This window comes from Semicossyphus pulcher, unplaced genomic scaffold, assembly GCF_022749685.1.
Source record: "Semicossyphus pulcher isolate SPU_LCO1_2020_fin unplaced genomic scaffold, fSemPul1.0.p SCAF_23, whole genome shotgun sequence".
NCBI classification, from domain to species: domain Eukaryota; kingdom Metazoa; phylum Chordata; class Actinopteri; order Labriformes; family Labridae; genus Semicossyphus; species Semicossyphus pulcher.
Window position 1 is genome coordinate 8,687,748 of NW_027211697.1, and position 15,454 is coordinate 8,703,201.

At 42.9% G+C, this 15,454-nt stretch overlaps 2 protein-coding genes across 2 annotated transcripts; one reads left to right on the forward strand and one right to left on the reverse strand.

The window, feature by feature from the left end:
• Window positions 1-1,664: 1,664 nt before the first annotated feature.
• On the reverse strand, window positions 1,665-5,574 carry LOC138603084 (G-protein coupled receptor family C group 5 member C-like). The gene is made up of 3 exons (XM_069674749.1): window positions 4,586-5,574; window positions 2,406-2,509; window positions 1,665-2,320 (listed from the first exon to the last, which is right to left on the reverse strand). Exons 1-3 carry the CDS (start codon window positions 5,556-5,558, stop codon window positions 2,222-2,224), a joined length of 1,176 nt encoding a protein of 391 aa, XP_069530850.1. The 5' UTR covers window positions 5,559-5,574; the 3' UTR covers window positions 1,665-2,221.
• Window positions 5,575-10,978: 5,404 nt separating this feature from the next.
• Window positions 10,979-14,939, forward strand: btbd17b (BTB (POZ) domain containing 17b). Its single transcript, XM_069674664.1, has 3 exons — window positions 10,979-11,221; window positions 12,588-12,873; window positions 13,176-14,939. The coding sequence occupies exons 1-3, from the start codon at window positions 11,134-11,136 to the stop codon at window positions 14,248-14,250; spliced, it is 1,449 nt and encodes a 482-aa protein (XP_069530765.1). The 5' UTR covers window positions 10,979-11,133; the 3' UTR covers window positions 14,251-14,939.
• Window positions 14,940-15,454: the final 515 nt, after the last annotated feature.

Sequence of the window (15,454 nt, forward strand, 5' to 3'; positions counted from 1 at the left end):
TTACTGCTGCTTCCTGGCAGAAAAACATGCTGGTTTTGATTTCAACTCAGGAATTAATGTGTAATACACTCAAAAGGTTTCGTGTATTTATAGTCTTGTACGGAGTGGCACCTTAGCAGTTAACTCTTCGTTACATGCATGGGTAAAGTCCTGCTCCTCTGGGACAGCTTTAAGTTGTGCAAATGTATCGAGAGCCTTTCAGTCCTGTGATTAGGTAACCGCAAAGTAAGCAGGAAGATGTTGTTGGAAACACTAAGAAAAGTTTATCAGATGAACGAAAGCTTTATTTTGTTTAAATTTGGATACATCTACCTTTTGTGTGTTCAACCTCAGGTTGTTTGTCAAAACTGCACCGACTGTCTGCACGTTTTTTCGCTTCACTTTGCATCTGTTTTGTGTCCAAAAAAAAGGGGGGGGGGGGGGGGAGAGAAGGGTGCAGGCAGGAGGAGTAAAATCCTGACACATGTTCTCTTCTACATTTCTGATCAGTCTGATTTCCAGTTTGTGAGCAATTTCCTCCCCTGGCTGCTGACAGTACAGGATGGTGGGAGTGATTGAGAGAGAGAGAGAGAGAGAGCCTACTCAGCCTGCTGCTAGGCAGCCACAGCTCACTCTGAACCTCTGAAAGTGAGTATGTGTGTCAACGTGTGTGTGTGTGTGTGGAGAAATTATAGGTGAATTGTTCTTCCCTTAAAGAGGAAAGTTGGAACAGTTGTCCATGCTAATTTACCTACAGCCAACTTGCCCCTTAGCAGTAATATTTATATCTCCAAGTGGTCTTCTTCATGTGCTACAAGACATATCAGGGACAACATAAGCAGTCATCTCCATGGCTGCTTTTAAACTGCAGCGTACCAAGGACAGGCTGAACAACACGTTTTCAGATTGGCAGGGTTTGAGACGTCACAAACCTAAGGAGCCAATCCCGTTAACGGGAGGCTATGCATATTATAATGTGCAACCTATGGCAACCACTTCGGCGATGCGCGAGCCAGCTGTAACCGTCATCGTAATTATTGCATACTCACTACTGACTACTAACGTTAACGTTACTACTACTAATTACTACATTTCAAGCTAGCTAAGTTTCAACAAGTTGCCATTAAACGACGGCAGAGACGTGTTTTGTTTTCGCAATGGAGTGTGAATTTGCATAGAGGGCGGGGACTATGCACATTCAGAGGAGATGCCTTGGGAGGATTTTTACAAGGTAATTAAATGTACAGAAAAAACATATCAGACGCCATTAATTATTTCAAGCAGAGCATTTTATATGTCTTCAAACATGACTGGAGCTGCTCTCAGAACTCAGAAGTATCTTAACACTGTTTGAATCATTAAACCCCGTCCTGTTGCAGGCCGCCCATCATCCTACGTAATATCACTCTCAGCGCCGCCTCAGAGAGTTATACGCTTTCTTCCGCAGTGTAAGTCCATACACCACAGTGTGATAAGCTGTTAAATATTATCTAGCAAACATTATGTAAATGACTCCGGGCAGCAAGAGGTCACACTTGTGACACTTCCTCTTGCATTACCCCACATCTGCCTTACCTGTTAGAAATCAAAGATCCAACAGTCACACAGGGTCTCAGGAACATATACAAGTTTAATAAGTTAGAATTTTACGCCTATACATTTCTATAAATCCAAGACACCACAAAATCATTTAGTTTTCAGTGAAAAGTGATTTAAAAATGTGTTTTTACAGCAAACAGATTAACAAATTTAAGTCAGCACATTTGTGACAAACAAATTATGTAAAAACTAATATGTAACTTTACAATTACAGCTCTGTACTCGTTTCTAGTCTACTGTTGTTCCACCATTAATATACAGGTCAGTTCCACTTGAAAATTGTACACATTGTTCCATGCTTTGATGTAGATTGAGTAGAAATGTAAAAAGCGGAGACAGAACAGTAATTTCTTGACTATACATGACACTCTTTCTCTTGAAATATATTCTTTTTTTTTGGAGTCAGATGAGTGAAGCTACAGGTGAGCAAAGCTGATTTACATTTACCCCAGAAGGTTAAGGGCATTTGTGAGAGTAGAAATGTAATAAAGGAACTGAGGCACAATCCGTATGAAAATAATTAAGGCTATTTGTACATATATACTAGGAACTCTGAGGGTACAAACAAAGCCCTGCTGGAGCTTAATCTCGTGGCTTTAAGTGTCGGTGACTCTCGGCTCACACTGCCTGCGTGTGACAGTCCTTAAGAGGGTAAGGACACGTGCGATCGAGGCAGGGTGCTGACACTTCCTGGATTCAAAGACGGGGTTATGGCTCGAGGGAGCATCGACTCTTGGTCCATCTGTAGAAACACACGAAGGAGTGATTATTGCAGCTGTGATAAAAGAGGAGGTGTTTAATGGTGTAATATAATCACACACACTCACCCGTGTCAGACCTTTAGCCATTAGAGCTATTTCAGTGGGCTGGTAGACGCAACTTCGCAGCTGACCGTTATAGGAGCCGTATGGAGACTCCGGCCTTATGGATACTGGCGAAGAAAGGAGGAGGAGTTTGTTATATTTCTGTATGTTCAGATCAGACTTTCTGCATTAAAACAGCTATGAAAAAAACAGTATAACACTTCAAAGACATCTGCGAAGAGGATAAACAGACAGCTAGCCCCTGTAGCTGACGAAACTGACGAGAAAAGTGAACGAATGTTGCGTCTGTCAGTATAAATCAGACGCCTTGCACAGGTTGCACACTGCTAAACCTTAAAAGCACATTGCAGTATACCTTTAATATCTAACAAAGTCGCACACAGACACTGCATAGTTTTGCTATCACGATTTTCTCTTCCTCATTAGTTTCTGTTTTGCATCAGGGTCATGGATTGTAAACGAAGACAACACCGTCACTTGTTTGCTGTCTTTTGCAGACGGTTGAAAATATTAAAAGTAGTACTGTGAGTATGACGAGTTACATTATTCAAAGACTTTGCAACCGTAGTGTGGAGACTGTTGCTTCAAAGTAAGTGACTAACTCCTTATATATTGGCCAAGGACAATCCTAAGAAGGGGTTAATGTTTCCTGAATGGCACACATTTATTTTAAGTAGATTCCCATGGCTTCTGCCAGATCTATGTGTGCAAAAAACTGTCGGCAGGCATGAGAGACGATACTGTATGCTCTACTGTTTAACAATGCAGCAATTATGTTGTCTGCTTAATTTTTACAGAGAGGCATGAACATCCCACAAATTAAGTTTGTCAGCTAATGCTGGACAGGCATATCTACAGATACACAGAGCCTATAAAAAGAGTCTGCACACAGAATCCTCCCCGTCTTCTCCGGCGCTGAGTAACACTGGATGCTGTTTAATTCACAACTGGGGTTCCCTTTTAATTTCACAGAATAAGAACTGAACGTCCACTTATGTGTTTTTTAATCTGTTTTTGTTTTTCATTTTTCATTTCAGTGGTATTTTTTGTTCTATTTGTCACATGGCTGATGTGATTTCAAACAAGCACAAAAACAGATTTCCTGCTGCTTTTTTGTTTTCGCACCTGCACCAATCACATGAGCCGAACAAAGGCAAAGTAATCCTCCTTTTTAAACCACATTAAAAGCTGTAATTATGATGCTCCAGCTCATTCTGTATGAGAGGGGATATGAACAACGATTTGACTACAATATACTGACAATTTATAACAAACTTTTGACCTGCCTGCAGGTTGTTATTCTCGTGGTTGTACTTGCTGAAAACATCTTGGCTCATGGAGACTTAACAATTGGCAGATTAAAATTTTAAGTCAGAAATAGAAAAAGTAATCCGCCTAGTATTTTCCAATCTTTTCTCTTGTGCATGGGGGAGCTGCAGATTACAGTCCAGTTCAGATCAATGATTCGCAAGGCGACAAAACGGTTTTAGAATGTTGCAGAGAAAATTGCAGCGGTGTGGTTAGTTGGTTAGTTGCAGAACGTCTGAAGTTGTCTGGAGTTGCCAAAGTCAAATCTTTAAATGCAGTTTTAAAACAGAATGATGTAGATATATTACTTCAGCCAATCAGGAAACAGCATAAATTGGCATAGGCCCCCTGTCTCTGGCGCTAACCCTCCATCTTCACTGTTTATTAATCAATGTTACAGCTAACATTGCGAGCATGTCACCGTCACTGTCATCCATTTTTTTTTATATAACGATTCATGTCACCTAGGCCTAATACTAACGTTATAGTACAGTATTAGTAGAAGTAGGTGGGTATGTCAGTGCGACGTTGCTATGGAGACTGTCAGCTGCATCTGTTCGCGTTGCATTGTGTTGCTTTGATGTGAACGGCCCAGTTTAAGAGATCAGAGGTCAAGGGATTCTTTTGGCAGTTGCATCCAGTCTCGTTGCGAATCATTGATCTGAACTGTCCTTAATGGTACCTCCCATTAGCTACAGTGTTTTGCCTCATTATTTCATAGCCTGTGCTTGATTCTAAGGGAGACTGCCCAAACATATGTGAGGGAATAAATCATTTACTGGGAGTGCTGTTTTGCCCATGATTCAGCATCCTTTCATGTTTATCCAATTAAGACGTATTGTAAGATTACTGTTGGACCATAATGTGTAGGCTACCTGTAGGCTCATCCATAGAGAAGGCTTTATTCTCTATGTACATGTTCTGCGGGCGTGTCTCCGGCTCCTTCAGGATGTTGTCGTAAACCAGGCTCCTGGTGGGATAAACATGTTCTCCGTCGTCTAGCGGCTCCTGGTCTGGGTCCTCCTTGGTCAGTAGGCTGATTTCTGGGATGGTGTAGAAGAAGAGGAACACCCAGGCGTTTGAAACCACAGCTACAGCCAGAGTCGGGTCATCCCAGCTTGAAGTTCCGACCACTTGGTTCCCATGGATGTACATGACAATCCAAGTCACCCAGATGGCCAAGGTGAAGAGCCCAGTGACCAGGATGAAAGCTCCATCTTGGCGCCATTGCTTCTGCTTGTGTATCAGTGTGGGCACAGGCATCAGCACTGCAGCGACAAGCAAGACCATGACATAGATCAGAGCCATCACAAAATCCAGGTTATCAAAGCTGCAGGACAGGTCAGGGGCAGCTTCACCTCTTGGTGGGCTCCTGACAACAGTGGTGATGAGCCACTCAGTGTTGATGATCACCTCTACCAGCCACAGAGCCAGAGCTCCCAGGCAAAACATCCAGCACTTGGGCCTCCGGCCTCGCTGAAGCAAAGCCAGCCACAACCCATGCATCATCAGGCAGGACAGACAGCCTGCGAAAAAAACCCCAAAGAGGAACCTCCGTGCGGCACAGCTGGTGGAGTACCGACCCACGACGAAGGCAAAAGTGAGTCCAAAGAGTCCCAGAGTGAAGACCAGAATGCCCGCCTGCAGGGAGACCATAGCCTTCCTCTTCTTGTCCGACACGAACGATAAGCAGACCATGAGGATGATGAAGAGAACAAAGGAGGTCACAACACCAGCAGCAGCTACAGCCTCCACCACGACCCCCCACACTGTCGTCAGGTCACACAGGTTGTAGTATATGGAGCTGATACTGGAGACGCAGCCTTTTGGCGCGCTGGTCGGTTCCATGGCTTCTCTGCAGGTTTTCTTTTTTTAACCTTTAAAAAAAATACTCCATCATTAAAACATGCATGCAAATACTGTTTAAAAACTACGTTATTTGCATTTGGTTATTTAAATGATAAAGTAATGACTTTGCATGCATGTAAAAACAAATGATTCTGTGTTACTTACCTGCTGCTAATTGAACGACATCTACAATTTACAACAAATCGTCTCGCCTGTCTTTAATTACAACATGGAGCCATGATGTAATCACAGCTCAGTGTAGCCTTGCAACACTATCTAATTTGCAGAGGCCTCGTTTTCACATTTGGAGACATGGTAAGAACTCTGCATCTCTGCTCCAACAAATACAGTTTGATTTAAAAGTAATTTTGTTTTTTATTCAGCTTTTAGTTCCAATTATTAAGAGTTTGGGGGCAATTTTAAGTTTCATTGCTTAGGTTGAGTAAACACCCTAAGTTCTTGGGATAAATAATCAGTAAAAAAATACTGCAGTAATTGTCACAAAGCTAAAAACTGGCAAGTTGGCGGATTTATCAAATATTGACCTATTTTATTATTTTAGAAATCCATTTGATGGTGAAATCCTAATAAGGTTTACATGAGCACAACATTAGGTAAACAGCAACACAATGGAAGTATTACAGGGGTATTAGAGTAATATCTAATGGCTCCATCGAGACTTCCTACCTGGGCTGGTGGTCGCTCCAACAGGTGATTCGGGTAGATTGACTCCCGGTGAGGTTAACCCACCTCAGAGAAAAAAAAAAGTTGCCTTCCCCGAACTATTTTGTCTCGTATACTCGCGCCTTTGAGAGATGTTTCGACCTATATTTTTAGCGTTACTTTTTTAATCCAGCGTGTTTTCCCGTGCGTAATCACGGACAGTCCTCCATCCGTGCACTCCTTCTCCTGCTGCTATTGAACCATGTTATAATGGACTCCCCGGCCGTGGCATCGTAACAGTTGTCCTGTCATGTACAGTTGCTATGATCCTGTGAGTGTAACTTTCTGTGAGGACCCAGCTCACACCGCTCCGTGTCTTTATCCAACCTCTCCTCAGCTTTGCATATTCGGTGAGATTAGCACCCAGCCTGCTTATTTGTTTCAGGCAGCTTACACCCAAACAAAGGACCCACTCACCTCTTTAGTGAGACATTTCCCTTCTGCTGGCAGGCTGTGGGACATGGTTTGGCCTGTTTGACACATTGATGATCAATGATTTTAACCGGTTTAGTGATTAGATCAGTGTTTTTGATTGGTCTTGAAAGGGAGATTTCTCATGTTAGATGCTTATTTATGAGCTGGCCTCTTTTCAGTGTGAATGAGAGAAAGGGCCCACATGCAGTTGTCCAATTCAAGGATTATTCAAATCTAATGAAAGCTATTTATTGCATGCTTAATAACTGAATTATTAACATTAGCATACATCTGAGAAGTGTTATAATACACGGCTCTACTTGCTTCAGTCATCATCAGAGGGGAGACTGTGCATCCAGTTTGCAGAGCCACCTGGTGGAAACTGTTGTTACAGGAGAGATGGACTCCTGTGTTACATAATCAAATCAGATTACACAACAAAATTGGCTTGTTATTGATCTGTTGTCACCATGCCACTTAACAACCATTTGATTAATAGCAGTATTGATGGAAGCCATTGATTTTGAGCTTTTAAACTGTATGTAGTATTTCGGAACAATGTTTTTTTCCAATATATTAGCCAGCAAATCTAGAACATGCTAAAACACTGTGATACATATGACACATCCCAGTGCCTTTAAAGTTAAAGGAGTTGTTGTCTGCAGATCTGAGCGCAGACAAATTATGGTGCACATAGTTTGCTGTCAGATCAGAGAATATTATAATACGCTGTAAAAATAGATTTTTGAGGGTCATAAATTAAATCCATGCAAATTGTGTACATTATACTTAAAGTATCAGCAAGTGAATTATTTGAAATGAGTAAAGTTTAGCTGCATTACCTAATTTTCAACAGTGATAGTTGCAACCCAAAATAATACAATAAAATCTACCCAAAGCTTTTGGGCCTGTACCACAAAGTGCACATGCGACAACAGTTGTTCGTGGTTGCAGGCCACTGACGCCAGTGTCGTTGTGCCATCGGGGTTGAAGTTAAGAATCCTGTTTAACGTTTTGCTGTGTATCACAGAATGAATGTAAATGTTTATATACTAATCAGTTAATATTTGATTTGTTGATTTGTCATTGGCGTGTCTGCATATGACAAGAAATTTAAATTTGTAGCCCTCTCTTGGCGGTTACACTGACTTGAATATTAGTAACAAGCAGGCTCATGTTTTTGATTATAATTTAGTTTTATTTGAGCATCTTGAACTTCCCAATTTTCATTTAAATAAATGTCTGTTAAGTCACTATCTATCGCCAAGTGAGGTAACACAATGGTTATTGAGCCTATGGCCCACTGATGAAAGCCTTTTCCATCACCCAGCAGTGGTTGGTCTGTCAGAGAGTGTAGGCGGAGTTAAGTGGCTGCACTTCCGGTTTCTGTAAGCGTTCGGAGGAAACGGTGATCTACTATGGCTGAACAAACAAAAGCCTTTTTTACACCCTGGGTCTGCCTCAGCGTCGTGACGAAGCTCCGCCCTCATGCCACCTTTGTCATTCGACATTGGACCACACAACGCTGGCGTAAAGCCGCCTCAGTGTGTGTTTTTAAATAGCGTTCTGGCGTTGCGGAAGGAAAATGTGCATGAAGTGTAAACAAACGTTGTGTTGTGTTACGCCTCTGTTACTACCTCTGATGCCGGGTCAGAGGTGACACTGTGCTTTCTGCATAGAAGACGGAACGTAACAGAGGCGTAATAATCCCGCCTTGAACTGGCAGTGTGAAAAACCCTAAAGAAAAGATCGATGATACAACTTCAACAATAAGTGAAAGTCCAAATCAAACGAAGCAAATTTGACGCAGATGAAGACAACAACTACAAACGAAAGCGAGAAAAATCAAGAGTTAGAACCGTGACAAAGGGAGCCAGCCGTAGACGTCTGGTTAAATTGGGAAGTGCGCTACCATACTCTCCGATTTTCGCCAGTGAGTGGCGCTCAAGAGCACAGAATTGAAAAATTTGAGACTGTAACTTTAAGTAGAATTTACCTAATTTATTTTAGTGTATCATAGTAGTTAAATTTAGGTACTCTTCACTGAAAACATTCAAATGTACTCAAACAAATAAAGTGCAAATTGTTATCTCAGTTTTATTGAGTAGATTCTGTAGGTTGCTTTTTATAGTGTAAGAGTAGAATTTAGTCTCCAGAGGAAAATGAAGGTAAAGTATTTTTGAGATATGAACCAATTTCTTTGATTTGCCTCTCTGTCTCTCTGTCTGTCTGCGAGTTCGTCCCAAAAAAAAGTCGTCTCACTTCCTCATTTAGTTGTGAAACTTCAGTTAAAGACATAAAGAAATCAAATGTTGCCTACCTGACTGAGTTTACTGCCAGGTCGACAGAAACATTAAAAAGCTTGAAAATATCAAGGTTTCTACTTATCTTTGTATTCCCTTTCTTTCTTTGCGTTCAACAATCTGTGCTCATATCAAAAACCATTTGCATCATGTTTCAGAGACCTGATTAGTACATGCCCTCCAGGTTCAGCACAACAGTTAGGTCAACGAGGACACCTTGCCGAAGCTAGCTCTGGCATTCAGCCTGCACTAAACGCGCTGTTTACGCTGCGTGATGGGACCCCCTGTGGCGCATCGATCCCTCAATGGATCTCTCACCAACCCAGCAGCTCATCAATCCATCCCTTTGCATTGTGGTCCAGTTAGCGGATTCTTAATAGGAGCCGATCTCACAGGAGAAAGCAATGTGACCTTTATGAAGGACATTCCCCTTTTTAGAGGGGGCTTTGGGTTCAGGCTGTTCTAGCTGAACAACAGTTGCCTGAAGCTGCAAACCCATCTAAGCCAAATATAGATATATAATGCAGTGGTTTAACACCAGGTATGTTTTAACCCAGTTCTCATTATTTGCATCCATGCATTTGTTGCAGTCATATAAAGTTCAGGAAGCTTATTTGTGTGCATATGTACCCACCTCCAGAGAGTCAAACTAACGCTACCATCTACAGTAGGATGCTGTGCCTTGTCTGTGTTGTCTGGTCCAGTTTGTTGCAGCCGGCTTCATTAGGGCCCCTCAGCAGCACCTCTCTCTTCAGGGAACCTGTCAAGTTATTCATAGCAGCGGCTCAGGTTGGGGTCTCGCAGGACGTCTCCTCTCCTGCGTTTTTACTGCAGCCTGGCAGGCCTCAGGGCTTCAGCACAACCCAAACGCCTCTGAAATAATCCTTGTCTGTCGGATCTGGAGCTATTTTAAACACTTTTATCACATTGCAGCACGCTAGTAAAAATATCGTGATTGGACTAATGGCTATGTCGGATGCAATGATTTTTAAAAAATTGGATCCATACTGAGCTTATCTTTTTTAGAAGATTTAACAGGGATCTCAATATTGACTGACCCATCTCTGAGTGAGCCCCAAAGCGTTATTTAGGAGCAGTTCATTGATGCTGTTTTACATTGAATCGCAGTACCCCAGTTACTGTACGTTATTGTTGGATGTATTATTCTATCATGTGCCTGTTGAGCTCACTTTGAGTCATTACAGCATTTCATATTGATTATCACAGCGTGGAGCTTATTATGGTCCGACCATTAACTCCATATCCAGCTGGAATTTGTATCACACGCGTCCATTAAACACGCTATAACGTTAGTGATGCACCTGAAAAAAGTGTGTGTGACATTTATAAAATCGTATCTTACACCAGGACTTGAAACACATTTCAGTAAACGGACTAGACAAAATCCTGATTGGCAGCTGCATTTGATCAACAGATCTTGCCTTAAATTGAGGAGCAGACTGAGCACCAAAGAAATTATCCTCCCATTAGTGAGATTAACATGCCATCAGAGAAATAATTGCTCCCAGTTGAAAAACTGTGGTGCAAAATGGATTCAAAAATTTGATTGACTGCAGTTGGTCACACATATAAGAACCCCAATTAATCTTAGTTTGAGTGGCAATCCTCTGTAATTAATTGACTAATTATATATAAACAGATTTTAGCAGTAGAGAGATTTTCAGCATGCAGAGAGAGAGCCACTCAAACATGAAACTGTGTTAATATTGATTGTTAATGGTGCCTAACTCCCCTGACTTTTAAACTTTAAAAAAACTAAACAAAAACCATTAAGCTGAGTCCTTGCTTGGCCCGGTGCCGCTGATCAATACCATGTAACATCCAAAAGGGAGAAATTCAAAATCAAAGCTGTCGCTATAGCAACGCCCCTGCCAGATTCCACCAATCAATGGAGCCCGTGGGGTTGCGAGATGCGCCAGGGAAAGGCCAGCGTCCTACATAAAGAGTGCGGGACAGGGAGCCGGGCGGCACACACGGGGGCAACACACCTTTCTGCTCGCACGCGACACAAGCGGCACGGCAGCCAAAAGGAAGAGTCAGGAGAAGAGTGGCACAGAGTGAGGAAGAGAGGGGGAAAGGACAAAGGAAGAGAGGCAGGAAATATCTGAGAAGAAATGGTACGCTCTTGTGAACAAGGGATCCCCGCCTGGGTCTATGTGGGCACCCTGCTCCTCTTAATCCACTCTGTCACAGTTAGAGGAGGTAAGAGAACTCACGTCTTCAGCAGTTTGAATTGTTTGATTTAAAGAGTCATATCACTTTTGCATCTTTTTTTAATATATATATATTCTAAATAGTAAAAGAAGCTGTGTGGCTGTTTCACTCCAGCTTCCCTCATACTGTCACTGGAGAGTAGGGCAGAGCATGAATGTGTGGCTCGTGCTTAGCCTCAGGGCAGAGGCTGGGTATTTGTCTATTCTACTCATCCCGTCCTCATCTATCTGTCTGCTGGGTGCAGGGAAAGACAGGCAGGTCCATTTGCTGCCTGGCTTTGTGCCGGCTCAGTGATAGAGTACAGTAGAAGCGCCGAAGGAAGGCTTTTCTTACTCCTAAAAGAACATCTGACTATAACTGATTTTAAAGCAAAGCTATCGAAGGCCACATTCCTCCGCTGTCAGATTAGATTACGTTTGAAATTCCTCGTGAGCACAGGCTCATCCAATCCTATATTTAGGGGCTGTGTATAAAATGTTTTATTTAATGTTTTCAGCTCTTCTCAGCTTGAGTTGAGGACGCATTCTTTATTCATAAGTTTCTTTTGGTGTACTTTGAATTTAATCTCTCAGATGTTTTTTTTCAAGCAGAATCAGAAAATGAATTATCTAACAGATACTACTGTTTCCCCAGAATTTGGTGATATTTCAATCAGCTACGATGTGCCAGAATCATCTGTCGAAATGCACCCCCCACACACTCCAGCATGCTCAGCTGGCTCAGGGTGCTGGCTTGCTAATTGGAAAAAGGTTACTTTGAAGAGGGGGCGCTTGATTGTGGTTAAGATACGGAGACTGGGAGCCAAGAGTGCTCCCCCAGTGTCTCATTAAACCCCCAGTAACAGGCCAACAAGTCTGCTGATGGCTGTGGCACAGCAGAATGGAAACAGTAACTTGTCACGCTGAGTCTTTCATGTGTGCCACTTGTACTTACGCACAAGAGCGCCCATAGAAGCAGCCATCTGCAATGTCGCTGCAGACTCAGGATCCTTTCTGAGAACATTACCAGAGGTTTTCTGAGTCAGCCACCTGGCTTGTTGCTCTCTTTCTCTAATAATTGAAAGAAGGATGTGCAAGTCTGATTTTTTCCCTGACACATATTATCAGTTGTGGTTCAGTCAAAGAGTTACTTTTCCAGCTCCTGCTGTGTCAAATCTGATTTAAGTTGAAGAAGAAATGCACGTGAATTCTGCTGGAAACCAGAGTCAGGTTGATGAACATTTTGGAGATAGGAGTAGAAAATAAGAAAGAATGTAGCTGCCCCTCCAAGGCAAGTTTCTTCTGCATTAAAAAAGCTCTGATTGTGTTTCCGTCAAGTGCATCTAATCCGGCATCTTGCTCTATTTTCTCCACAGCTGCCCTGAAGCAGGAGACAGCGCTGGACAATGGGGCCACGGTGCTGAATCACTCCATGAGTTTGGTGCAGCGTATGGAGACCCTGCTGGCCATGGGGAACAGCAGTGATGTCACTCTCAGGGTGCAGACCATCAACACGGACGAGGTGAAGGTGATCCAGGCCCACAGCCTGGTTCTCACACTGCAGAGTGATGTGTTCGAGGAACTGCTGCTCACCCGCAATAACAGCGCCGTGGTGTTGAGGGAGACGGCCGACTGTACAGCTGTCTTTGACAAGTTTATCAGGTGAGGGGGGGCCCGGATTGTAAACTTTTTTTTTTATCAGATTAAGTCATATACAAGAAACCCTGGAGCTACTTGTAGATGTGACTGTATTTTCCAGAGGTATAATCTTACCTCACCATTTTCCTCTCTGCTTTGGAGAAATGAGAAGCTCCAGTGTGTGAAGTATTCTAAAATTACATCTACTGTTTTAGGCTCACAGCTGAAATCGGACGGTGTGGGTTTATTCAGTGACTCACATGTGAGGAGAGAACACGTTTCAAATATAGTATGTTTTACTAAAGCAGCCTTTTTTCCTCCTGCAGGTACCTATACTGCGGCGATGTCTCAGTGCGGCTGGATCAGGCCATTTCTCTGCACAAGCTGGCCAGCAAGTACCACGTGTGGGGTTTGCAACAGGGTCTGACCCAATATATGACCCAACACCTGTCAAGTGATTCCCCTACCGGCCATGTTGTCGGCTGGTACAACTATGCACTACAAATTGGGGACGTGGCCCTGAGGGACAGCTGCCTGCAGTACCTGTCCTGGAACCTGTCGTCTGTGCTGCAGAGCGGAGAATGGGGCTCCATCAGTGAAGACCTGCTCCTGTCTTTGCTCCAGCGCTCTGACCTCATTCTGCAGAGTGAGCTGGAGCTCTATGAGGCCCTGGAGGCCTGGATTAGCCAGAACCAACCTGTTAGTGGGACAGTGGAAAGTGCCCTAAGGGCTGTTCGATACGGCATGATCCCTCCTCAGCATCTCTTCCGTCTTCAGAAGCAGTCCGCCCTCATGCAGAAGCACTATGAGTCCATTCGTGATCTCCTCTATCTTGCTTTCCAGTTTCACTCCGCCTCACCTATCCAACTGGCCAAGTACTTTGACGTCAACTGCAGTATTTTCACTCCACGTAACTACCTGTCCTCCTCCTGGGGTTCCCCTTGGGTCATCAACAGCCCCACCCGTGATGACCGCAGCTTCAGCTTCCAGACCCAGCTCGGCCCCAGTGGCCATGACTCGAGCAAGAGAGTGACCTGGAACGCCCTCTTCTCCCCTCGCTGGCTGCCCCTAAGTGCCAGGTCAACCTATACCGAGCTTGGTGCCATGCAGCCCACACGCACTGACGGAGGTCGACCTCGCATCATCGTTACACCAGCCACCTCTAGTCCAGACTTTGCTGGTGTGAGTTTCCAGAAGACAGTGATTGTGATGGCGAGGCAGCAAGGGAAAGTGGTGGTTCGCCACGTCTACAACTTCCACCAGAGCACAGAGGAGGCCGGAGATTTCCTGCTGGATGCCGACCTGCAGCGCCGTGTATCAGAGTACCTGATTGACAGCTCCCTCTATCTGCACATTATAATAAAACCTCTCTACCATACCCTCCTTGTCGCCAGGAAGTAGAGGCAGGATTCTGGTGGTGCCTTACCATCGGTTATCAATCATTCCTTTCACACAATCACATGCACACTTACTCCAAAGTAAACTCATATCACAGCACATGTGTATGCATCAGGTCTGTGACATCTCCATTGTTAAGTAGTTTGTGCATTTTGCTGTCTTCCAACTATTTAGTAAGGAGGTGATCGGTACAATAAAGGACTCACAATTCAACGGATTAGCAGTGATAATCAAAATAACGATGGTGGGTTCTTCAGTATTTCCAGCTTACAAAGAAAAAAAATCACCGTACTGTATTTTTTTAGGTACTTTTTGTCTGGTAGTTTGTTCCTGGAATTTATGAAATTTATGTGATGGTTAATGTTGTTTACATAGTTAGTTTAGTTTTGTTTGTTTTTTTCAAAAAAAAAATTATGGCTATCAATTTAATGCATTTCACTATTCATCAGTCAAACAGATTTTTAGTTCATGACACTAATATCCTGTGACACACGTAAGAAGCCGATACTTGTTTGTTGTTTACATACCAATAGGCTATGTTTAAATTAAAGGACTTTCCCATTATCAGTATTCCTTTGTAGTGAACTTGCAAGACAGTAATGACTGCAGTAGTCATTTGATAGTTTTTTTTCTTACTTACCTTTACACATGCATTTTATCTAGCTTTGAAGATAGTATCCTATGTTGTTTTCATCCTGAAACAAAAAACTAATAAATAATAAAAGACACGAACATAAAAAAATCTCCCTGTGTCGGCCTGTGGTGGATTTGAAAAAACACTGAAATAAAGCAAAATTAATATATATATATATATACGGAAGCCCTTAGCGGACATGCATCCACTCATTTTATTTACTCCGTTTCCGATTACGATGCGGCACCACAGTAACGTCAGATGACCATAACTCGTATCCCAAGAGTTGTTAAAGCACAAAATGAACATAGAAACAGGCTTAAATTCATTAGTGTGGGCAATGGCAGCATGGCATGTCCTGGTCTGTAATATCACAGTGACCAGCCTGTTGTTTTGTTTTGTAGATCACCAGAATTACCCTGTTATCACGAGAAAACAAACTTTGTTATCTCGAGATAATGGACTAAATGAATCCATTCTGATGGGAAAACCAGCGTTGTTTTCCAGAGATAACGAGAAAAATAAGTCAAGATCTCGAGAAAACTACTGGAAATAACTTGTTATCACGAGTAA

Bases quoted from the DNA above. Each gene is read 5' to 3' on its own strand.
- LOC138603084 (XM_069674749.1), bottom strand. From the start codon at position 5,558: ATGGAACCGACCAGCGCGCCAAAAGGCTGCGTCTCCAGTATCAGCTCC. The intron at 2,510-4,585 runs GTAGCCTACACA...TTTCTTCGCCAG, and splicing joins CTCTATGGATGAGCCTACAG to TATCCATAAGGCCGGAGTCT. The intron at 2,321-2,405 runs GTGAGTGTGTGT...GTGTTTCTACAG, and splicing joins TGGCTAAAGGTCTGACACGG to ATGGACCAAGAGTCGATGCT.
- btbd17b (XM_069674664.1), top strand. From the start codon at position 11,134: ATGGTACGCTCTTGTGAACAAGGGATCCCCGCCTGGGTCTATGTGGGC. The intron at 11,222-12,587 runs GTAAGAGAACTC...TTTTCTCCACAG, and splicing joins CTCTGTCACAGTTAGAGGAG to CTGCCCTGAAGCAGGAGACA. The intron at 12,874-13,175 runs GTGAGGGGGGGC...TTCCTCCTGCAG, and splicing joins GTCTTTGACAAGTTTATCAG to GTACCTATACTGCGGCGATG.